This window comes from Aphelocoma coerulescens, chromosome 1 (genome assembly GCF_041296385.1).
Source record: "Aphelocoma coerulescens isolate FSJ_1873_10779 chromosome 1, UR_Acoe_1.0, whole genome shotgun sequence".
Taxonomy (NCBI): domain Eukaryota; kingdom Metazoa; phylum Chordata; class Aves; order Passeriformes; family Corvidae; genus Aphelocoma; species Aphelocoma coerulescens.
Window position 1 is genome coordinate 40,500,558 of NC_091013.1, and position 24,493 is coordinate 40,525,050.

Genomic DNA, 24,493 nt, shown 5'->3' on the forward strand with positions numbered 1-24,493 from the left:
ACTGAGCTACAAGGGCATTGTAGGACATGGGTATACCCACAAACACAATCTTTAGTTCTTATTTGTTATTTCATGGATGAGTACTGTTTATATTTATAAAAGGATCCTTTTCAGCCTTACTGTCTATTTTTTCATTTTTTAAAACTAGAGCTGGAGGTTTTGGAGCACAATTCAAACACGAAGGGAACAAATTATGTAATCATTGATTTATGCAGGGCCTCGATAATGACTTGTTCTGTCTAGGAGTGTTGCATTTAGTGTCATTCAGAGAACTATTTAAATAAAAGTACTTAGACCACATGGATGTTTTGATTTCAGTTTTCAAAAAGAAAAGACAGAATGACCATACAGTTGAAACAATTTTTGTCAGTGTTGTCAGCCTCACACCATATGTCATTAAGTCCCTTCAGACAAGAGGCAGAACCTTTGGTAAAGGTTGTAAGAGGCAGAGAAATAAAAGAGACTCTGCAGTGCCAAAATGGTGAAGAGCACTTACTGACCAATATTGGTTAGAGTGCAAATTCATTGATGAAGGTAATATAGATGGTGAGTGGAAAGAAGGAAATTATGAAAGAGGAGGAAATCTTTCAAGCTAATTGGCAAACTACCAAAAAGTAAGAGAAAAGAGTTCTGATTATGGAAACTTAAAAACACAGAGAGTAAGATTCTGAAGCCTGAAGAACTGGAATTTTGAAGTTGCTGAGGAGTAAGAGAAAGAAAGAAGCATGGATGACAATTTCAATGGTGAAAGGCAAAGGAGTTATTACCAAGACAGTTGAAGAACAGCAAAAACTGGGGTTTTTTCAAGACAGAAAAGACTGTCTGATAATGCAGTTATTATATGTGAATCAGCTGGTGTCTGCTTTGGAAAGGAAGATGGGTAAAATTAAGAGATTCCCTCTTATTCTTAAACTTAAACTGTTGTTTATTGCAGCAACAATATCAATGCATTATACTTAGAAGCTTTTATACATGTGGTCTGGTCATCAAAGACTGCCTTGCTTGAATTTCAGTAATAGATGCTAGTGGATGTTATAATATTTCCTTTTAAACAAATGCTCCTTCTCCCCCTTCAGTCTAGAAAATGAGAAGGTTTGAAAACTGTTTCCTCTCTCCCTGCCAGATTATCTATATGTTATCTAAAGTAATTTTTCTGATATATTCTGGTGTTATAAACTATTTTAAATATTGCATCTGAATTCATTTCTAGCTGTTAAGAAACCAGAGATTCTCTGCCTCCTTTCATCATGCAGTGGAAACGGTTGTTAATATGCTAATGCCACACATCACTCAGAAGTACAGAGACAATCCAGAGGCTTCAAAAAATGCAAACCATAGCCTTGCTGCCTTTATAAAAGTAGGTACACAAGAGATTTGGACTCTCTGGTTATTCTTTCAATAATATTGCTTCTGCGTGGATTTTAGAGAATCTTAAAGCCAACTCATATAAAGCTGAATATGCATAATGCCTTTTAAATATGATTTTATGTCCACATTAAAATGCATTGAAGTATAATTTGCATCTTCTGTAATCAAGATGACATCCATTCAGAAATTGGGTATTTTAAGAAATGAATTTATATTTTAGTCAAAATGTATTTTGAATTATTTTTTTTCCTTTAAGAGTATCATCTGGGTTGCCTGCAAATCCTGGAAAAGTTTTCAGTAGTGCTTCATTTGCATGCATTTTATGTAGACAGACTTTCAGTGTCTTTCATTTTTCAGCCAATAATATCTCCAAGGGAGAATAAAGGATGGGAACTAAAATGGTAGATAAAACTTCTAGTTGCATGACATTTTAATTTCTGTCAAGATAGAGTTCTTTTCAAACTGCTTTTTATTTGTGATTTGTTTAAGTTCAGCACTCTTAAGGGAAAATTTGGTATTCATTTCTGTACACATATATTTAGTTTTCTTGTTTTATTGATTTTTATATTCAAACTGAAATGTCAATAATGTGTTTGGAAAATAAACTTATTAACTACAGAAATATAGTTACTGAATGTGGACACAGTAGTAAATCAATTCTATCTTGGTTTTATTTGTTCTCCCCAGAGGTGTTTCACTTTTATGGATAGAGGCTTTGTTTTCAAGCAAATCAATAACTACATCAGCTGCTTTGCCCCAGGAGATCCGAAGGTACTCAGTGTTTTTAAACAAGCTATTTTTAAGTGTTGTCTCTTCTTGATACATGGGGATAGAGTCCTGCATTAAGTCTTCAGACATTTTCCTGGTTACATTAGAAGTCCCTGCTCTGTGCCTAGAGCATTTTTTTTTCCATCAAACCACTTTTTCATATTTTGATTCCCATCTTCAGGTGCAATACCACCCTAGAGCATGTGAATCACAACAGTGGTGGGTTGGGGGGTGCACCACTAAGCAGAAATTTTAAGCATGAGTATGTGAAGTCTCAAGTTAGAAGAGCTGATACTGAATGTCTTAAGCTACAGTTATTGGAGTGGTGATAGCATGTATCAGATGCCCAAAGAATTTCTGCTGTGTGTCCAAACTTTTCTTACATCAATACATAATAGGGTAGTAAACTTTGGACAATGGGAACAGTAAATAGGACCAGTTGTTAAGTACAAGTTATTCTGGATTTATTTTGTGCTGACATGTGGAACTTTGACAGGTCTATATCCATCATAGTGCAAGACTGACATGAATCAGATGCTTGTGTTAGAAAGTTGTTTTTAATATATTATTCAAATCACTGCACAGTTGTTTAATTTATACTTTATTTTTGCAGACTCTTTTTGAATTCAAATTTGAATTTCTTCGTGTAGTCTGCAATCATGAGCACTACATACCTTTGAATCTACCAATGCCATTTGGAAAAGGCAGAGTTCAGAGATACCAAGGTAAATTCTTCCAAAGTAGTGTATGGCATGTTTCTTATATGTCAGCTTTTTATTATTAGATGTGTACGCTGTGTAACTTCAGGTCTGTGAGATGATGGAAAGCTTGAAATTGTTAATTAGATGTCTAAAGTTTTAATCCTATCATTGAAAGTTAAAGGATGTGTTTAGTCAGCAGAGTAGTCTTTCCAAAGAAAGACATGGTAAATTACATCCTTTACTCTGCCTCCCTTTCCTGCTATGTTATACTAAGTTTGCTTTTTTTTTCTTCCATGAGTTAGCTTTTAATTCACTAGCTGTGGAAGCCTGCAACACTCCTGCAGGGAGGTGTGCAGTGTGAGACTTGGGGTGCTTTTTACTTCTTTTCATATATCTATTCAGGTTTGAAGGGACTTGATTAGGTCTGTAGCCCAATTTCCTGCTTTGATCATGCCAGGCCTTCCTTTTTCTAGATGGAACAAGCTCGGTTCCCTCCGTTTCTTCTGATGGGACATGTGCTCCAGCCTTTTAAGTACCTTAGTGGTTCTTCACTGAACTCACTCCAGAACTGTCATGTACTAGGAGGCCCAAACACCACACACAGTATTACAGATATGTCTAAGCAATGCCAAGTAAAGGGGAATAAACACTTGCCTTGATATCCTGGCTATGACCTTGCTGATAGAGCCCAGTATGCTGATAGCCTTCACTGCTGCCAGGGTGCCTTGATAACTCCTGTTGAAGCTACAGTCCATCTTGACCACTAGGTGTTTTTCATCAGAGCTAATCCCAAGTTAGTCCTTCCGCAGCTGGTGCCATTGCAGGAAGTTTGTCCATCCCAGGTGCAGAATTTTGCATTTTTCCTAGTGGAATTTAATTGCCGTTTCTGTAGAATCTAGATTCTTCTGAAATGCAGCTCTGCCCTTTGAGTATATGGACTGTGCCCATCCACAAGCTTCATGAGGGTATACTACATCTCCTTGTTCAGGTCATTGGTGAAGTAGTATTAGGTAGGATAGTCCTTGGGAAAATCCTCTTGCAGCTGTCTCCAAGTAGGGTACAAAGCATTAATCTCCAGCCTTTGAGCCCAGTGATCCATGTAGCTATTTTTCACATTTGGGTGTCTCTTCACCTAGACTGAAATGTCCCAGTTTGGATACAATGACCATGTTGACATTGGCTATTCTCCCCTGAAAACAAACAGGTTTACCAGTCTTAAAACATGATTTACCCTGGGTAAATTTTGGCCATTCCCAGTCACACTCTTCTTCACTTACTGAAAAATGGCTTCACCATGGCTTAACAAAGGTGATAGTGAGTGATCTTCCAATGGTATCAGTTAACTCTCTCAGCATCTCATCTGGTGGTGTGGATTTGCACGACTGGAGGTCTACTCAGGAGATCCCTGACCTGATCCTTATGCACTGGTGATAATTCTCTTTCTTGAAGATAGTCTCTGGACTGTTAAGGCCCAGGAATCATGGCAGCGAAGGATAAAGTAACAAAGTTACAGAGTACTTCAGCCTTACCCAAGCCCGCTGTCTCTAAATCGCAGTTCCCATTTAGCAAATACCCCGTGTTTTCCTTATTCGGTGGTTTAATGCTAATGCAGTGGTAAAACATCTTGTTGCTCTTGATGTCCATTACCAGTTTCAGCTGCAGCTGAGCTTTGACTTTCCTGGCACTCTCCCTGAATACTTGATCAATGCTTCTATATTCCTTTTTTGTAGCTTGTTCTTGCTTCCACTTTGTGAGTCTTTTTTTTTTGTGTGTGTGTGTAGGAGCTCAGTCATGAAAGTCCTGTGTAGCCCAGCTGGGTTCCTGGTACATCCAGCCTTGTGCCAAAACAAGTAATATGTTAGCTATTGCATTTGTGGCTGTGAAGACACATTCATTTCTTCTAGGCACTGAACTACAGCAGAAATCACTAAACAGAGGCAAGGAAGGTGCTTTTACAAGTAACAAGTAAACCTGACTAACATATTTTTGTAAATAGGTTAATTTTTTTCTGAAATATTTATTCAGCAGACTCTGCTATGTCACTAAAGTTGAATATAACTAATTAACACTTTCATCACGGTTGAACAGCAAGATTTGAGACCACAAGCTAAACAGCTGCTTAGAACTTCTTTCTGTCTTTGGCTTTTTCAGCCTTTGGGAGTGTCTTGGATAGTAATACTGCATAAATATTTTCATAGAAAAGAGACTATGAGCTGTTGGCTTAGGGAACCTAAAAAAACAGCAAAACCGGAGAAGACAGTGTTTGTGATTGCACAATAAAGAACAGTGTAAAATGCTGCTCCCTGGGAACTAGGAGTTCAGCCAGGAAAGAAGACCTTTATCAGAAGTGTTTCTGGCTCTGTTTTGCTGTGTTGAGCAAAAGATATCTCAGGTGATGTGGTTGGCTCTTAAGTGAGTTACAAGAAAGCCTGTAGAATGTCTGTATAATGTCTGTGCTGTCTCAGATATGTTTCTTTCTGACTTAAGGGATTCCCTTACTGAGAGTTCTTTGGAAAATGAAACTGCTTTGAGATTAGTATCTGGTCTTTGATTACTGTATTGAGCAATGACAGTGAACATGAGAAACTCTTGCACACCTCCTCAGCTGACATTGTAAACATATAGACATTCTAATAATGAGCCCTTCAAGCTGAAGTTTCTCTTAAGATGTCATAAATTCGATACATAAATGAACTGGATTCTTTTATTACACGAGAAGTACTTTGAAGAGGGACCAGTTTGACTTTGCTGTGTCTGATGTGCTGTATTTTACTTCAGCCCTAAGTTGATTGATAAATTGATTAAATAAAACCATTCCGTATGTGGAACTTGTATTTTACTTCCAGACCTTCACCTGGACTATTCATTAACTGATGAATTCTGTAAAAATCACTTCTTGGTCGGACTGCTTCTAAGGGAGGTTGGCAATGCCTTACAAGAGTTCAGAGATGTGCGGCAGATTGCCATTAGTGTGCTCAAGAATTTGATGATAAAGCATTCTTTTGATGATAGATATGCTACCAGGGTAAGTGTATTGCTATGTTAGTAGTACAAAATAATGGAGATTAGGTGTGCACACATACAGAAAGTTTTTTTTCTTTCACAGACCAAACCCTTGTTAATTTGCAGCAAAACTATTTCTGCTCAGACTGTGGTGAAAATTTTATCAAAATCAATCTTGAAAGTCCATCTTTTTACTGAATGAAATGACAAAGCACCTTTTAGTATAATCATATGTGGGTTAGCGGTTCAGCACTGTGTAATCTAACTGCTGTGCTTAAAGTAATCAGATTTTTACAAGTGTGTTTTAAGCTCTTCATTTCATTAAATAATAGCTCTTAATATTTGGCAGCTGTCCTTCCATCATCTATTATTTGTGAAATGAGTATAAGAAAACTACGAGTCATGGTGGTAAATTTTGAGTGATTTTTAATTTTCTGGCTTTTTTTAACATTGGTGGTGCTGTGGAGAAGCAAAAAAAATTGTAATGGAAGGTATCATTAATTTATCAAGCTAACATAATATTAATTTACTTGGTTAGTCTTAGCTGAAATCACATCAATTTTGGAGTTGTTCTGCATTATATTGAGACAATAAATAAAATTTAGCAAGTTTCTATAAATTGGAATGAAATGCAGTGATCACTGCTTTTGCCATTTACGAAGTTGTGAACTGTGGGCTCTGGCTTGGAAAATATTTATTAAGTGCTTTTTTTTTTTTTTTTGTAATTTAGGAGTGAATAGGTTAAAACTAATTGGTGATTAAAAATTAAAACTGTAATTTTTAAATGAACTGTTAAACTCTATTTAGGGCCATCAAGCAAGAATAGCCACTATGTATTTGCCACTCTTTGGTCTGCTCATAGAAAATGTTCAGCGGATCAATGTGAAAGATGTGTCTCCATTTCCTGTTAACCCTTCCAGCAATGTGAGTGACAATTTCTGTTTGGTATTCTGAATTGTTTTTATAATGATTTATTGGTAACATATATATGAAACACTGCATACTCCTGGCAAAGAAGGAGCTTTATAAGGTTCAGAATTCTTCAAGCCAGTCCAACATTGAAACAAATGGACCACAAAAAGATTGTTAATTTCTAGAAATTAGAGAAGAATTTAACCCTAAAGGAGAGTGATTTTGAAAGAGCTGTAGTGCAGGAGAATTAATTAATATCTAATTGGTGAAGGTTATATATTGATATGGTTGCACACAATTATTGAATCTAAGATTTAATTATTCATGAATTTTACTTTTGTCTGTATCTTGTTGTCTTCCATTTGGTATTAAGAAAAAAATTCTCCCAAACGCTTCCAACAAGTGAAATATTTGGGTGTTTGAAATAAAAGTCTTCCTGAAATAACTGTTTTATAGTGTTTGAAATTCAGTTGAATACTCATTTCTTCAATGTTTCCTGAGGTGTCTTGAGTTTTAGGGTATCCCAAGCCTGTGCAAATATATGAACATCTCATTCCATTCTTTTGAGCATATTTAATAGAAATTAAAATTTAAGGAAGAAGTACATAACAAATATTTCTCTAGAAGATGTGTCATATTCACTAAGTCCATAATGCAGGAAAATAACCACATTTTCCTCTCTTTTCCAAACAGAGTACAAAGGATGATGCACAGATTTTACCAACTGCAAGTCAGTTAGTAACACCACAAAAATCAGGAAACACACTGGATAACAATCTTCCTAAAGATCTATTTGGTGTTATCTCTGGCATTGGTAAGCACTTCAAAAAAGTAAAATAAAATAATTAAAGAGCAACTGGTTTAATTTTTCCTTAGTTGCCAGGAATAAATGCTGTGTGTCCAACTTTGGTTGCTTTCTGCATGTACAGTGGAATGTTACTGCTTCTTTCATCAACAGAACCTAATGGAGTCAAGTGCTCAGCGTGGGTCAGATTTCAGTCTGTGCATGCAATCTGTCTTTTGGGATCTTTTGGGGTTTGCTCTTCTATATGAAACTAAAGCTATTTTCTGGAGAAGGGCTGCTTTTTTCCCTGTCAAAGGTGATAGTAAAGATACAAAAAAAGGGAAAGGATTTTATTTAAACAGACATGCTTCTTCATGGAAGTGTGTATGTATTGCTACATATCTTTTTGATGCATGTATCTACATAGTTGTACATAGGTCTGTGTGTATGTACTTACATATATACTTTGCTGAAATTCTAGAGTAAGTTTGTCTTCATTAAAAGTAACTAAATGGAATTATTTGCCTTCTTAAAAAATATACGGGGGTTTTAAAGGTCTGATTAAACTGTGGCATGACTTTTATGTATTGTTTGAGATTTTTAAATTGTTTGGGTTTGTGGGGGTTTTTATTTTTTTAGCTTCTCCATACACCACATCAACTCCAAATATTAACAGTGTGAGGAGCGCTGACTCAAGAGGCTCTCTTATAAGTACAGACTCAGGAAACAGTCTCCCAGAAAGACACAGTGACAAGAGCAATTCTCTTGACAAGGTAAAAAGAAAAACAAACCAAATAAACCCCAAAAGTGTATTCCTAAAATTTCATCCTAAGCCTCATAGGAGTTAACTTTTGTGATCTCTGTGAATGGGCTTTCTAGAATAACTTTAAAGCAGTATTTTATATAAGTCTTTCTTTTGCAATATAGTTATCCTGTGAACTCCTTTTGCATTGCATTTATTGAGCTGTTTCACTGAAAATGCAAACAGATTTTCAGTTTAGAGACATAAGCAAGCAGTTGTTTTTTCCTTTGCTACAGAAAGGCACTAGATGAAGTGTATCAAATTTTGCTTGAGAGGACTGAATTCTAGTTAGAGCAGCTTCTTAGATTCTGTGGAGACCATCACTCCATCCCTTTCTATGCACAATGTACTTAGCATTTTTAAAATGTTGAAACAATAGTTGTTGTACTTTCTCTGGGTGATTTCTTTTATGTTAGTTTGACTTTTTCTAAATCATTTCACTTTAAAGCTGTTACAAATTGGGAGCTCTGCCTGCAGTAGCTATGAGGTATTCAGTCCTGTCTTTCTAGAGTATGTGTCGATACTGATCAACGTTTCATTTTCTTAGCTCTTGTTGTGCAAGTCACAACATGTTAACTTTTTCCCCTTGACTCTGACATGCCTTCGTGTGGCAGAGAGAGAAGCTTCTCAGAAGGCACTCTGCTCATGCTTTGCGCCCAAATGGAGAAGAAGAAGAAAATTCTCACCCTCCAAAGAAAAACCGTGTTACTATGGATTTTTCACTTCTGACAATCCCAGCTTTGCCAGAGAAAATTTTGCATACTACTTTCTCTCTTCAGTTACAAGAAGTATCTGGTTTTTGTGCTTGGTATAGTTAAGCTTCTGAGTGAAGTGTGTGGTCAGTAGTTTTGCCGCTTCTTTGCAACAGTTGAATCTCAAACCCAATATATGCAATTTAACCATGTAAAATATGTTTAAATGTCAAACCTGGAGCACATGCACATGATCTAGTTTAAGTATAAAAAATCCAATCAGTTTAAATATCTGCAGAATTTGAGTCTTGGGGTCTTTAATAGAACTAAAAGATCTTCTTTGTTATTGATCAAGGTAATAAAGAAATATCTTGGTATACACTGTTGCTAAATGGCAATGCTCTCATCTATTACTTAGTTGTCATGTTGTTAATTACTAATGTGTAGTGATTTCACCAAGTAAAAGGGTTTTCAAAGGAGTCAACGTCCTTTGAAAATTCTGCTCTGGTCTGCCAATTTAGATAACACAGGATGTATGTTTTGCATGCTGTTAATATTTTCCCCAAATACTTAATCCTGGCTTCTTATTTGTTGCTTTCTGAACTTTCTTTCTAGTAGATCAGTTGTTCAGTGCATGTTATCTCCAAATTTTTGCTCATTGCTTGATATCATTAGTGGAGAGCCATGTTTTTGTTCTAATTTTCTTTCAGAGTAATCTGTAGCATTATGCTTGTGGAATCAGAATAGACTGGAAGTATATCAGTTTCTATTTCAATATGTGCATGCTTTATAGGTTATTGACATTTTTAACATTTTAAAAATTTAGCATTGTTTAACATTGACATTTTAAACTAAGCTTCTGAGTAGCTATAGTCCAAGTTTTATCCATGTAGATGTTCAACAGTCTTAGTGGGAATATTATCTAGTGCTCTCGGCAGTTTCTGAAAGTCTAGGAAACTCAAATTCTGTTTCTGCTCTGTCACCCATTAATTGCCTGAGCTGTTATAGTATCCAAAAAGCTGTATAGTAGCACCTCCTTGTTCACCAGAGATATTTCAAAGATAAACAGTTTTTGAGGTCTTTAGAATCTGCAATAATCAGGCTCATAGAGGTGTCCACCTCCTCCTAAATTACAGTAACTTCTGGCTGGTATTCATCATAGTTTCACATTCAGTTTCACTGCATGTCCATTCAATGACTAGTATGTGAGTTACACATTTACTAGTATCAGATTTGCACAGATTGTTTTAGGACAGCAATTCTTTAATGCAACATAATGCATTGAAGGGGTCAGCAGTCAATGGTTGTGATTGCTGTGAAATGTTCCTTCATGATTAGTATGTCTCCTGCTTTCAGTTAGGAGTATTCTAGGAAGGGTTGTTCTACCCTTGAGGTACTGTCACTTTTTGCTTCGTTTGTGAAACCAAGTGCTTTTCTCCCTTGAGTCTACCTTTGTATTTGTGAAATTTTCTTATAGTGAGAGTTGTACAGATCAATTATACCAGACTGTTGACTTTACAGAAAAGTTATTAAAAGTCTGGTTTATTTTTTATTTGCATAAGTGGCATATTGGATGTGAGAATTAGGCACTATAAAGGGCATAATTTATACTTTAAACAAATGTTTATATAGTATATCGATAAAAGCTTCAGACTGAGGATTTTGTAACACTAGACTGTGAAAATTACTCTTTTATAAGTAAGTCTTTGCCCAAAGTTCAGTTTATATATTTTTACAGTTTTCATTTTTCCATTTTGTTTGTTGGAACACATTTTGAAAGACCAGTTACAGTTTTTTTCTTTTTGGACAGATTATAGTATTGTGGATTGCTGATAAATTTCCCAGAAGTGTAGGGATTATATTAAAAAATGAAACAGGGAGAGGGTTTGGCTTTTGTTTGGGTTTGTTTGTATGTTGGGGGAGGAGGGGAGGACAAGAGCAAGTTACTTAGTAGTAGTTAATCTTCCAGAGTGCATACTATTGCCCTTCATGTATGTTTTTTTCTGAGGTTCAAGTATTCAATCTAAGTAGAAGGGACAGGCTTGATTTCTATAATGTGGGCATCTAGGTAAAATTACCTTGATTAATAGTCACTCTTAGGTGACTTTTCCTCCTACTTCTCCTTCTGGGGGAAAAAAAATTATACCTAGAAGGAATTAAAAACAAACAAAGGCAAAGAGGGTTAATTTGGTATACTTCATGTGTGTAGTGTGTGTTTTAGTGACCTGTCTCTACATGAAACATTTTTGTCTCCATTCTGAGATCCTTCTTCTGATGCAGGAATTATTAAAGCAATTGAAAACAATTTAGTTTATTATTGGTTTAAGAACTCTTCAGCCACAATGCATCTGTTTGCTTTTCAGAACCAACAGAGCAGCACTTTAGGAAGTTCTGTTGTTCGATATGACAAACTTGACCAAGCAGAGATCAAAAGTCTGCTCATGTGTTTCCTTCATATTTTAAGAAGTATGTCAGACGGTAGGTAATTCCTCCTGCTTTTTATAAACTCAAAGTTAATGTGCTGGATTTATTCCTGTTATTTCATTAACTTTTTGAAATCAGCAGAATATTTCAGGTGTAGGTACCATGCTGTGCTGCATTTTACAAATATGTGTGATGGCTCAAATAAATAATCTGACTGAAACCTTGTAAGCATTAAGTATTCGTTATTTATTCAAAGTGTGAGGCCAACTAAAGGACATTTTAAGAAAGTGAGTATTTGTGCGCGATTCTACAGTTTGGTTTGGAAAACAGGTGAAGAATAATTTGTTGTTCTGTAGAAGTGTCTTGGGCTAGTTCATTCCTCCATTCTTCAGAACTTGCTGTATGACAAGGAACTAAATTATTTGATTGCTGTATATATTTCCATTTATGGAATATGGGGATATTAGTGCTTCTTCATTCTCTTGGGATGTTGGTGAGATGATCCGTTGAATTTTTGAGAGTCATGTTTTCCTGCAGAAGGTTACAGAGGCATAGAAATACTGCATGAATGGCACATCTTACTTGTTTATTAGGATCATACATCTTGGAATCATCCCTCTCTGATTAATAATTTTTAAAAAGTCTAAGTCCCTTTTGGTAAAGACATTGACTTTCTCAGTTTACGGTGTCAAAGATAGTTAATTTATTCTCTGTGCCTATTTAGTTGATAATTTTTAAAATTCAAGTTTATATAGTAGATGAAGTCTAATTTGTTACACCACTTAATCAACAATGAGTATTGGAAGGTTAGTAAGTATTCAATATCCTATCACTCCATTACATTTTTATGTAATTGCATTGATTTTATTCTATATGTTTGTATTACAAACAATAATAAAACCCAAAAATAGCTTTCTCACTATTTTACACTTTGAAATATGTAAAAAGTCATCATAATTTCATGGATATTCAAGTTTAAGTTTACATAACCACAGTGGGGATTTTTTGGGTCTCAATTCTGGAACACAAGTGTCAAATAAACTTTTTCATACATCTGTGTAATAACTTTGACTTCATTACCTAATTTTGAACATTTTTACCTAGAGACCAGGGGACAGAAACCAGGTCTTGGCTACTTAACTACAAGCTTTGTAGAACATACATAGCCATACTTAAAAATTGTGCACATAAAGAAAAAGTGGAACCTGTGCTGAAAAACTATCTGTAGTAAAATACTGTAATTTAGAAAAAGAAAAAAAAAATTAATTTAAAAAAAAAATGTTGGGACCAATCTGTAAAGAAGCAGGATAAGCAGGATATAGGACTAACAGTCTGAAATACTGTAAAGTCTTAAATTGTTATAGGGCTGTAGGCACTACAGACTACACAATTATTACTATCTAAATTGGATGGGAATATTAAGCATTAATTAATTAACATCATATTGCAGAAACTCATTTGGAGAATTGATATGTGCATTTGTATAATCAGCTTTAAGGAAAGCTTCAAATAGTAATTGTTATCTATACCCCATAAGCCATTTCTAGATTCTCTGAATCGTCATTATCTGAAAACTAAGAACTGATGTTAACTCTTCTATTTAATATTTTTGTGTGTTAGCTGCCTTTAATCTGTTTTAATATTTTTCATTTTCCTAGACGCTTTGTTTACATATTGGAACAAGGCTACAAAATCTGAACTCATGGACTTTTTCACTATTACAGAGTAAGTTTTTGTTGTGCTTGTCATGCAACTGTATGTTTTGCTGTTCTGTTAACAACATGAGTGTGGATATAAGCATGTGTAAATGTTTTTGTTTTGGTTTTTTGTTTTTAATAATACTGTCCTGGTCTGTTCAGAAGTCCTTAATTCGATGTCCACAATTGCATGTCTGTCCAATTCAATGATAGTCTCTGGAATTAGGCTATACAGAAAGGATCTCAGGAAGTTCTTGAACAAGTAGTGCTCAGAGTATTGCAGTGCTCATGAAAGAGGAACCAACTGTCTTGCTACCTTTCTGCATTAAATTCCATCTTGCAACATCAGCTGTTAAATAGCAAATATATGGTTGCATAGCAAAACTGATAGAATTGCATAACTTCAGAACCATGCTCCTAGCATTCCTCATGTGTCGTCTGCTGTTCTCTAAGGGAAGAGATACAGGATGGGTCCACCATTTGTCATCATCAGCTTGCACTCCATCTGAAAAACTTAAAATCTAAGAGACAAGAAGATACCAGAAAGGGGAATTGAGGTTATTTTGCACTCAGAATGACAGGTTTGGGGAAGACAAGAACCATTCTGACTTTGCAGTTTGGAGATAGCTAAGCTGCTTGAGGTCTCAGTAAAAAATGGAGCTGAGTTGAAGAGACAGAAAGGCAGTCTTTTCCCTCATTCTCAACTGGCATGGGGAAGAGAGAGCTTGAAAACTGGCTTTCATTTTGGCTTTACACTTTAAAGAAGAACTTCTAACATCTTACTGGAGGAACAAGGGATGTTGCATTGTGTTTTGTATTATTGGAGTAAATACTTACAGTATGAAAAGAGTAAAATAAAATCCGTATTACAGCCTCCGTTCACACCACTCACTTCTCTTGATTTGAAAATATAACTTCTAGTTAATTAGTCATTAGTGTTGTGCGCTTACCAGTAGTATAGATTACTTTTAATGAAAAATGTTCGTTGTTAATTTGTCTTTGTCATCATCTTGTTATAAAAGCATGTTCCCTTTTGAAGATAGTTCTTTCAGAAACTGTGTTGTTATCCTGGAAGCTGGAGACCTTAAATAAACCCAACAAAACAAAAAACAGCCAATCTGTAACCAAGCGAGTTTAGGCCGGGGTGGGGGGGAAGTGAAATGTTTTGCCCTTATTTCGAGCACTTAGACACAATTTACAAAATTTGTGTAAATAGGCTATGTCTGGTTATCTCTTTGCTTCCCTCCTTCGTGTTACTTGCCCTGGCTTGTTGTCCATTTGTAGATAATTGTGACTGTAAGCCTCACATCACATCATGAAATCCTGTGAGAGTTGAGGTTAAACACTTCTCCTCTAAGTATTTAAAATCTGTACAAGATGGAGCACTTGAAGCTGATGTTTACAGTTTTCTTAGGTGTTTTGTTTTTTCACCATTTAGTCCATCTGCTTTGTCACTGTTGGACTCACAGTGGCTGTTTGGATTCAGAGCTTTGGGATAAGTGTGCTCTGGAGGCACCTTAGGGACCTTCTGCTGTCAATCCCCAAGAAACACCAACCATCTGTGACTGGTTTTAGAAGAGCCATGTTTACCTTTTCTTGGCGTGGGGTGGCTTGGGGTCTGGAAGGGAATTTTAAGTGTGGGAGAAATAAAGTAGTTTTATGATGTAAGAGTTTAAAGTTAGCAATAATAGTTGAATAATTCCAATGTACATAAATCTAGAAAAGATTGTTTTAAGTGTGGCTTCTCTGACTTGTGTTCTCTGCAGAGTGTGCTTACATCAGTTCCAGTACATGGGAAAACGATACATAGCCAGGTACTGTGTGGAATTTAAATTTCACTGTCTTGTTTGCTGATAATGACAGTGTGTACAATATGCCTTGAACCTCTGTAACAAATAAATTGCACGAGTAGAAGAGTTATTGTGAAATGATGCATAAGATTCTGAAGTAAGTAACTGGTTGCTATATTAACAAATCTGAATCCTGTCTGGAAGTCTGGTATTTGTTTTAGAATGATCTGTGAGCTGTTTTGTTAATGATGACTTTAAAATCCACCCCTTAAATGCTATCTTTTACAGCATTTTTTCCTTGAAATAATGTCTTTGGGAAAGAAATTTTATTATTTGTTTTGTTTATTCAGTTGGCCATAAAGCCATGTGAATTGAAATGTTTTAGAAATTTTGTATAATATAGTGTTTTTACTTGAAGGTGAGTAGTGAACATTCCAATGCTACTGTTTTTAAATTTGAAGTCCGAAGAAAATCTGTGGGAGTCAGAAACTTTTATCAAATTATTTTAATATCTTTACATTTTTTTTTTTAATACAAAGTAGTTTTTAATGGAGTAAAAGATAGCAAATTCTTTAGGCCTTACACAGTGGTTAACTTGGTAATACAGTTATAATTAAACTGGTGTGGTTAAAACACTGGCCGTCTTGAAGTCAGCGAGAAAGTTGTTGCTGACTTTGGATGGTTATACATTCTAACTGTAATGTTGGCTTTTTTGGTTTTAATTTAGATAATGTGAATCTTTTTCTACAAACTTGACTATCTACTTGGAGATTTTTCTGGGGGAAAAAAGTTCATATAACCTGAAAAAACTCAAAAATAAATCTGGCTTTCTTAAGGTTTTGATTGTAATCTTTGTGTTCAAATGTACGTCAAACTCTGGATTTACAGGAGTCTATAATTTTCAGGCTTTTTGTAAAAATTCTTCCAACTACTTTGTTTGGCTAGTTTGTGGAGGGCACTACCACTCTTCCTTTTTGTTTACTGATCACCTGGTCTGTGTGCTGCATGTTAATGTTGAAAATGTTGATCTATTGAAATCATCTGGTGTTGTGGATTTTCCCCGTAAATGTAGCTGTCATGTCTTTCACATTGTCACTACACTGAAGTATATCACAGTCAATGCACGTACTCTCAAAATACACAAGTGACAGAGAATGAAAGGGAACAGGGAATTCTGTAACTCAAGCACTGGTTTTCATTTTCCATCAGCTCTGGTGGTGGTACACAATAGGAAGTTAGCCTGTACTGATTGCTAACACAGATCACTTTTCTGTTTTCTTCATTTGATTGCTGCAAATTTAACAAAGTCTATGGCTCTTCTCCCTTCCTGCTTGGGTAAGAAGTATATGATACTATCAGTTAATTCCTGCTCTCCTGTTGCATGTCTGCTTTCTAATTTTACTGCTCTGTGTCCTAACTTTTTTGCTAAAATTTTTGCAATCAAAATAGAGGATTCTGTTTTGGGTTCTGAATGTTTTCAGAATATTTATGTTCTCAAATATTTATTTTTTCAAAAGCTCTGAAGTAAATTTAGCACTTCAAGAGTGGCTGCTCGTGTGCTTTTGCTTTCATGCTTTGAGGTTTTAAGAAAGAGTTTGCTGTGATGCTTTTTTTAAGCTACCTATTTTTGTTTTATAAAGAAAACAGTGAATAGGTTGCATTATAATTCTTTCTATAAAACTTCTTGTGCTTAACTAACAGCACTTCCTGTCTTGCTGCAGTTTGACATGTCTAACTTTTGCTTCTATCCCATTTCACCCATCTTGCAGGAACCAGGAGGGGTTAGGATCCATAGTTCATGATCGAAAATCTCAGACATTGCCTGTTTCCCGTAACAGAACAGGAATGATGCATGCCAGATTGCAGCAGCTGAGCAGCCTGGATAACTCTCTCACTTTTAACCACAGTAAGTCTCATGACATGATAACATCTGTCATCCTCAACCAGTACCACAACACCAGAGACAGGTCCCAGAGCCACACCAGTGCATCCCAATGACTTTTACTGTTCTAGGTCAAATGAATAGCTGGAAGCAGTCAATGGTCTGTTCTCTGCTTTATGATAGAACAATCAATGCTGGCTGATGCCATTACATGGAGCATGGTTAACTACAGTGTATCTTAAAACTGAATTTTAGTTTCTTTTTAGTTATATGCACCTCAAACTTGTGCTGCGCAAAGTTACGAAATTTACCTTTTTTTGTTCCTATTTGCTTTATTAGGCTTCAGTTTTTTTCTCCTACTCGGTCTTATAAATTACTAGTCTAAAAGTAAATATGTGCACTCTGACCATATCTCCATGTTTTGACATCCTCTAAGGAGAAATAAGTTTCTTAGAATTTCTACGAAGATTATGAGCCCATGATTTAGTTTGTCTGGAAGTGAAAAAGCGTCCAATAATGAAGTGATTTTTCTGTTTTCAGTGTGAGAAAGATATCAAGTATTCTTGGAATTTCTGTAGACAATGGTAAGATTTAATCAGGTTGAAGTCAGCTTGTATAGACTGCTGTATCGAAAACTAAATCTGCTTGTGGCCTATCTTTTTAAACATTCTGCTTCTAAATTGCAATATACTGTATGTAAAGTATTCTAAAGCATCATTTTTCAATTTTCAGCTTCAAAAAACAATGAAACTGGTTGACTAATCCAGTAAAATACAACACTGGTACTGAAAAGAGTTGTGTGCAGTAAAACAATTATTTGAGTTAACTGTATGTTTACTGTGTTCATTCTTTGATTTCCCAAAGCATATCTAACTGTCCCTTAAAATCTTTTAGCTCTTTTTCTGTTATATATAGCAAAATAGCCTAATTGCACAAGACTTATCACATTGTCTTGTGTAAAAGTGCAAAAAAAAAAATTACCACAAAACCTGTATTCACAAATGCATTATCACATCTGTTTAAATGTAAGAAATGAAATTGCTTGCTTTTAAAATGTCAGACAAGTATATCTGTAAAAATTACTCTTTTTTTCTTACCATCAGTCTGCTACTGCTGTATCATCATAATTTCTACATGGTTGCTGATACACAAAAGAAAGCCTTTACACTATGTGGCTACACATTCAATACAGTATAATTCTTTGTAGATAAAGACCGATTTTTTTTAAAAAAAAAGGCCTCTGAGAAATAGCATGTCCCTGTGCAAAGAGATTTCATACTTTCAGAACTTGGCAATGTTTACTGATTTTTAGGAAACAGTGAGCTGAAAGATTTTTAAAAATGCATGCTTATGTAAAAGAAACTTTCTGTTCTCTTCCATCTAAAGGAAATTATGAAGGAAGGTATCTCATTCAGATAACTTTGTTTAAACTGATAATAGGTGGTTTTTTTTAATGGACATTTAATATATATCAGGATATTACACCTTCTATTGACCAAAGGTTTTACAAATTGAAAATATATTGCTGTAAAAACCACATTGAGTGTGAGATTGATTTTTATATCTTTGCTCTTGTTGCTGTTAACTTCCAGTCTTGTTTAGTTGTCAGTCTGCCTCTATGATGTATCCAAAGTAGCATTCAGAGCTTGAATAACCTTGTAGGTTTTCTGTGTGGGATACATAAAGGAAGGAAGTGTCTGCTGGAAATAGTTGCTTTACTTGTTTCTAAAATCAAGATCCTTTGGCAAGATAGTTGTCTATTAGTGTAAATTATAAACTATTTTCTCCCTTTCTAACCACCTAAGCAAGAAATAGAACTGAAATAATGGTGTAAGTGATATATCTCATCTCTGAGAAATCTCAGTATAGTTCTGTGCTTAAAGAAAGAATGTATGAATCTAAAGAAACTGGTGGTTGTGGCTATACATGCATACTTCAGACAGGGAAGTGAGAAGATGCAGAAAGAAGTGGCCAGGTGTCATTATAAAAGAGTATGGCATTTCTTCTGTTCTTTACTTGATCTCAACAAGTTTGTCATCCTTGTCATTGATTTAGTGATGCTAAGTTGACTGTAAATCTAACATATAAACATGATCCAGACCAAATTTTTATAAAGCAACCTCAATCTGGTATAAAGACCAGCATTAGTGAACAGAAGTGACACATTATTATCAGTGCTGAAGAAGGATATGTTTTTAAATTTATTAAAATACACTATGGAGCTAGAAGTGAAAAAATGTTTTAATAAATATGGAGCTATTGCATGATACTGCTACAAGAGCAGAATTCATCACTTGGGTGTTAAACTGCATATAAGTATGGGATTGTATTCCTTCAACTCTCACTATTCTGTATTTTTATCATGGTTGACTTGTGATTAACTTTGAGACCATTGTAACATCACTAAATTACCAAAATTACATCTTTTCAGCTGTAACTTCATCCTACTGCAGTACTTATCAATATATATGTGTGTATATATATAACTGTGTACCTTTATATATATATATATATATATATATATATACGTGTGTATACATGCACATATATATGAACTAGCACATAGTTTTTAACTGCTATTTAATGCTTCTATTGTTAAAATTCTTACTTAATATATTTTTTGATCCTGTGCAAATTATGTTAGAATAATTATATGGTCATATTTGAAACTATTTAAATGCATACGAATTATTTTTCTGTATTGAATACTAACTTCTGTCAGGCTTTTTACCTGTTAATCTTTTCCTAGTTCAGCAAGTCTTTTGGAAATAAGAAACATTTAAATGAGTGTATACAGCACTTACGCTTCATTTGGAATTTCTGTAGGCTATGGCCATTCAGATGCAGATGTCCTTCACCAGTCTTTACTTGAAGCAAATACTGCCACCGAAGTTTGCATTACAGTTCTGGACACTCTATCATTATTCACAATGGCTTTTAAGGTTTGTTCATGACTTGGTGTTAACTTCTCTCATAAATATATTTGAGAAGAAATATTTTTAAAACTATTTTTTAATTTATATTTTGTAGTCTATTAGTTTAGCATTGTATTTTTTGTTTTTCTAGCATTGTATTTTATTACTGTCATGTAAAATTGATATCTCACAGCAAAATTCTTTGTCTTCAGTTACACATCATACATCAGCAGTAATCTGTAGGAAAAGCTCCTTCCTCAGCCTAACTTCTTAAAAATCGCTCTAGAAGCTTTAGTGTCTACCTAATATTAGTGGTAAAAGTGCCTTTTAAAGGCCATGTGAGGTGAAAGATCTATGGCAAAACCATAATTGGACACTCTCAGACTTTCATATTGAACTTGGCTGCTTATTATGGTAATGCACTCCTTAATAGTGATTTGTGTGTTCCTCTTTCAATTTTTCCACTAATAAGGCTTCTTTTAGCTTTATCAGTTGCTGTAGCTCTCCTGTGGAATCTCTGTATAGCATGCCCACTTACTTAACCCTCTTGTCTGTTTTTCTGAGATTTTCCAGACATAAAAATCGAAGGCATAAAAAGGAGAGATGATAACTCTAGCTTGTTTCTCCTCTAATTGGGGCAGTGTATCCAGATTCTTGCTTGAAGATTCAAATTTAATGTCTTATCTTTAATCTAGTTATGAAAACATCACCTTATTTACAATGAGATTCCTTTTTCTGGTAATTTAATTAATAGAGTTTAGAGCCAGTTCTGTCCACAGACCTCGTGACAGAATTGAAAATGAAGATACCTAGCTATAAAGATTTAAAGAGGAATGAACACTAATCTTTTCATTATCAACCCATTGTGCTTGGAACGACAATCCTTCAAGGTTATCTGTATGTTGTACATTGAGAAAGTAGGCAAGAGTATGCCAGAATAGTCTCAAAGATCCAAACAAAACAGGTAGGAGAATCAGGAGCTTCTGTACAATAAACTGTACTAAAATACATAAATTCAGAGTCATGTGATGTTTTGGGTAGTAAGGGACTTTCAGAGTTCATGTAGTTCAGCCCTTCTGCATGGGCAGAGACAACTTCCACTAGGCCAAGTTGCTCAAAGTCCCATCCAGCCTGGCCTTGAAAAACCTTCCAATGAAGTGGGCATCCTCTACTTCCCAGGGCAGCCTGTTCCATTGCCTCAGCACCCTCACTGTAAAAAAAGTCCTGCTTATGTCCAGTCTGAATCTACCCTCTTCCACTCCTTTGGAGGCCTGTATATAGTAATGACAAGGAAGAGGGGAGTGCACCGAGGTGAATTGCAGAAGGTGCAAGACCTTGTAGAATCATGTTGTAGTAGAAGATACTGCTATGAGAAAATTCCACTGTCTGAGCTGCTAAAGCCAGTGTCAGCAAAGTCTGTTAATACTTTGAGTGTGCCTCTCAAAAAACTATTAATAGTAATGGATTTAATTAACAAATGATAAAAACAATTGTGTTCTGTAAGTCTATTCAGAAGGTAACAATTCCTTTATAAGCAAAATTAATGAAGTGTAAGCAATACCTAATTAGAATTTAGAGGGATGTGTGTTATTAAACATTTTTGGTAATGCTATAGAGATTATATTTTTTAAATGTCTTGCTTTTTGATGATCTGTATATATTCTTAGAGTAGTATAAATGTATTGCTGTACAAAACTCCTAAATTCTCACTATCATTTTAAAGAATCAGCTACTGACTGATCACGGACATAATCCATTGATGAAGAAAGTATTTGATGTATACCTCTGCTTCCTGCAAAAGAATCAGTCTGAAACAGCACTGAAAAATGTATTCAGTGCTTTAAGGGCACTTATTTACAAGGTAAGAAGTTTAAAAAAATTCATGTTCAAGTACTTGTCCAGTTCTTTAGTTAACAATATACTATGTAAAAATTTTAGAACTAACATCCCAAAATAAAATTGGTGAATAAGGACTGATCTGATCTCAACAGTGTGGAATGCTTGTCCTTGGATTTGCTGTAAAGATTGTTTTGTGTCATGAACTACTATAATTCTTGTTTTTTCCACAGTTTGAGGATAGGAATATATTTGTGTTTTTCTTGACATGCTTATTTTATCAAGATCTGACACTAGTTTTAATGAATAAATTCTTTGTTTTTTTCTTTTTCCTCAGTTTCCTTCTACATTTTATGAAGGTAGAGCTGATATGTGTTCTGCACTGTGCTATGAAATTCTGAAGTACTGTAATTCCAAACTGAGTTCAATTCGTAATGAAGCTTCACAGTTACTGTACTTTTTAATGAGAAATAATTTTGACTACACCGGGAAGAAGTCTTTTGTTCGAACACATCTGCAAGTTAGTATATCGTCTTTATTTTTAGGTTTGGGGGGTTTTTTTAATATTCTAGATGCACAGTTGCATACCAGTGTGCAAAGCCCTGTCAGATACATACTTAAAATAAATTCTTTGGAGTTCAAGCAAGGCTGGTACTAAGAGTAAGAAGATGGCAATAAAAATGTATTCAGTACAAGGAAATACTTAGAAACAGTTGGATGACCCTGTGTTTTGTAGGAAATAAATTTTATTTGTCAGTAGAAACGTTCTGTTTTGTAGATGTTATTTTGTTTCTTAAATGGTGTACCCTGTTGCATCTGAAGAAGGAAAAGAATGCAGCAAGAAGCACATAAAAGTCTAAAATAAAACAAATAATTAGAAAATTGTGTGTCCTGACAAAGCTGGGAACAGTAGTTTGCCAGTTTAATGACCTCTAGCTAGTTCACCTAGCAGTCAGTCATGTGTTTTGAATTTACACAAGCCTGTTTTTTCTTGCCTATGTTTTTGTACAAGTAATTGGTAAAAAAATCCCAAACATTATTTTCTTTAGGAGAATAATTTTTCAATTAAAAAGAACAAAACTTCCTTTGTAATTGCCTCATAGGTACATCTCAAGGGTATTTAATGAAATATGCACTAACAAGGTATTTGTTTCTGTCAAGGTTATTATTTCAGTCAGCCAGTTAATTGCTGATGTGGTTGGAATTGGAGGAACCAGATTTCAGCAGTCTCTTTCCATCATCAATAATTGTGCCAATAACGACAGAATTATAAAGGTCTGTTTTAATTCTTATTTCCATACTGTAAAAGGATGCTTGAAGACTCTTTCATAATATCTTTTCCAATTATGTTTTATCATTTGTTGTGCAAAGATTAGGAAGAAATAGTAGTTAACCTGACTTTTCCATGTTTTAGCACACTACATTCCCTTCTGATGTTAAGGATTTAACCAAACGGATTCGCACAGTACTGATGGCTACAGCTCAGATGAAGGAGCATGAGAATGATCCAGAAATGCTTGTAGACCTCCAGTACAGTTTGGCAAAGTCTTATGCAAGTACACCTGAACTGAGGAAGACATGGTTAGACAGCATGGCAAGAATCCATGTTAAAAATGGAGATCTTTCAGAGGTAAGAGAAAAAAAAATCAAACTAGTTTTAGCTTTGTAATAAGCTTAAGCTTATCTTTATAGAATGAGAATGGGCTATATGTAGTTGTTAGTGTGTAACATAATAAATATTTTCAATAAACTTTGAATTGTTAGTAGATTATTTTCAAGAGCTGATAAGTTTTTGTCCTACCCAAGTACATCTGTAAGTAATTTCTGGTTATTAATGTAAGGAACGTGTTTAACTGCTATAGCTGACACACTACTAAGAATGGAATGCTCAATGCAAGCCATGAAAGACAAGCCTTTTGCTTAAAAATATCTTTGTTATTACTTGTTAAAACACTTAAAGCCACTCCTTGAATTCTCCTCCAGTTGCCTTTACGGAATTAGCTTGATTTTATTCCAAATTGCTTACTAAAAAAACTGCTAATGTTCTTAAAACTGATAAATAATTTTTTGTGTTGTTTGAATAAAAGAAAAGCTTTCTGATTTTACTGTGCTCTTAAAACATTCAGTTCTAGCAAAAAGGAGAATTGGAAGTAGGGATTATGATATGTCTTAATGTAAATATTTTATCCAGATACAGATTAATTTTGTCTCTTTCTGGAAGTTTTTTCCATCTGGAAGTAAGTTGCTTTGTATGAAATCACTGAATTTCATAAACATCTGTTAAAATGAGCATCATATGAGCAAGTAAATACCTCCAGGAAATAGAAGCTTCAGTCTTCCTAACTTAATTCTTAGTACTAGAATTCTCTTCTTCTACATGGTAGCAAAACAGAAGGCATGCACATTACTCTGTTATTAGCTTGTCTTTTGAAGTGAACAACTTCAGCTATCTGAGAGGACAAGGTGTTTTAGTCCATTTCCGTTCGGTTTTTATTTTTTTTAATTAAAATCTTGGAATCTTTGGCTATGCAACTAGATGAGGATGTCTGTCAATCACCAAGTTCAACTCTATACAAAGTATGAGTTAGAATTGCTGGCAGATTCTTATCTTTTTCCTTCACCTCCATTGTCTGAGGTTGTGCAGCCTCCATATAGAAGCTGTTCAACTGATAATTACAGTTAGAGAAACACTTTGCTGAAAGCCTTTTTAATAAAACAAGAATCTCAAGTTGGTTTTTTAAGGTCTTTTCTGTGGAGAAAAGTGGTCAGTGTCAAATTCATAAAAAATCTCAGATATCTGAAAATTATTCTGTCCCTCTTATTTTTTTTTCTGTTTTCCAAACTACACCAACCAAATTCCTTCAAATTCTATTCATAGGTCACATCTCTCTTGCTGCTTTCAAATGGTCTGTCACCAGT

General features: G+C 34.9%; 1 protein-coding gene across 8 annotated transcripts in view; it reads left to right on the plus strand.

Annotated features, from left to right (window-relative positions):
- The window catches only part of DOCK9 (dedicator of cytokinesis 9), a 116,896-nt gene that overhangs the window by 77,248 nt on the left and 15,155 nt on the right, over positions 1 to 24,493 (plus strand). For 3 of the 8 annotated variants that reach the window (XM_069008000.1, XM_069007990.1, XM_069008034.1), the window contains 16 exons: positions 1,211 to 1,357; positions 2,056 to 2,139; positions 2,750 to 2,861; positions 5,684 to 5,862; positions 6,648 to 6,764; positions 7,446 to 7,566; positions 8,176 to 8,309; positions 11,394 to 11,508; positions 13,113 to 13,179; positions 14,918 to 14,965; positions 16,711 to 16,847; positions 19,650 to 19,765; positions 21,462 to 21,599; positions 21,912 to 22,094; positions 22,736 to 22,849; positions 22,989 to 23,204. In XM_069008000.1, the coding sequence (XP_068864101.1) occupies positions 1,211 to 1,357; positions 2,056 to 2,139; positions 2,750 to 2,861; positions 5,684 to 5,862; positions 6,648 to 6,764; positions 7,446 to 7,566; positions 8,176 to 8,309; positions 11,394 to 11,508; positions 13,113 to 13,179; positions 14,918 to 14,965; positions 16,711 to 16,847; positions 19,650 to 19,765; positions 21,462 to 21,599; positions 21,912 to 22,094; positions 22,736 to 22,849; positions 22,989 to 23,204 (2,028 nt within the window). Of the gene's footprint in view, positions 1 to 1,210; positions 1,358 to 2,055; positions 2,140 to 2,749; positions 2,862 to 5,683; positions 5,863 to 6,647; positions 6,765 to 7,445; positions 7,567 to 8,175; positions 8,310 to 8,952; positions 9,127 to 11,393; positions 11,509 to 13,112; positions 13,180 to 14,917; positions 14,966 to 16,710; positions 16,848 to 17,363; positions 17,408 to 19,649; positions 19,766 to 21,461; positions 21,600 to 21,911; positions 22,095 to 22,735; positions 22,850 to 22,988; positions 23,205 to 24,493 lie in introns of all 8 variants that reach the window. The other 5 variants (XM_069008002.1, XM_069008012.1, XM_069008021.1 and 2 more) reach the window with 3 other exon arrangements.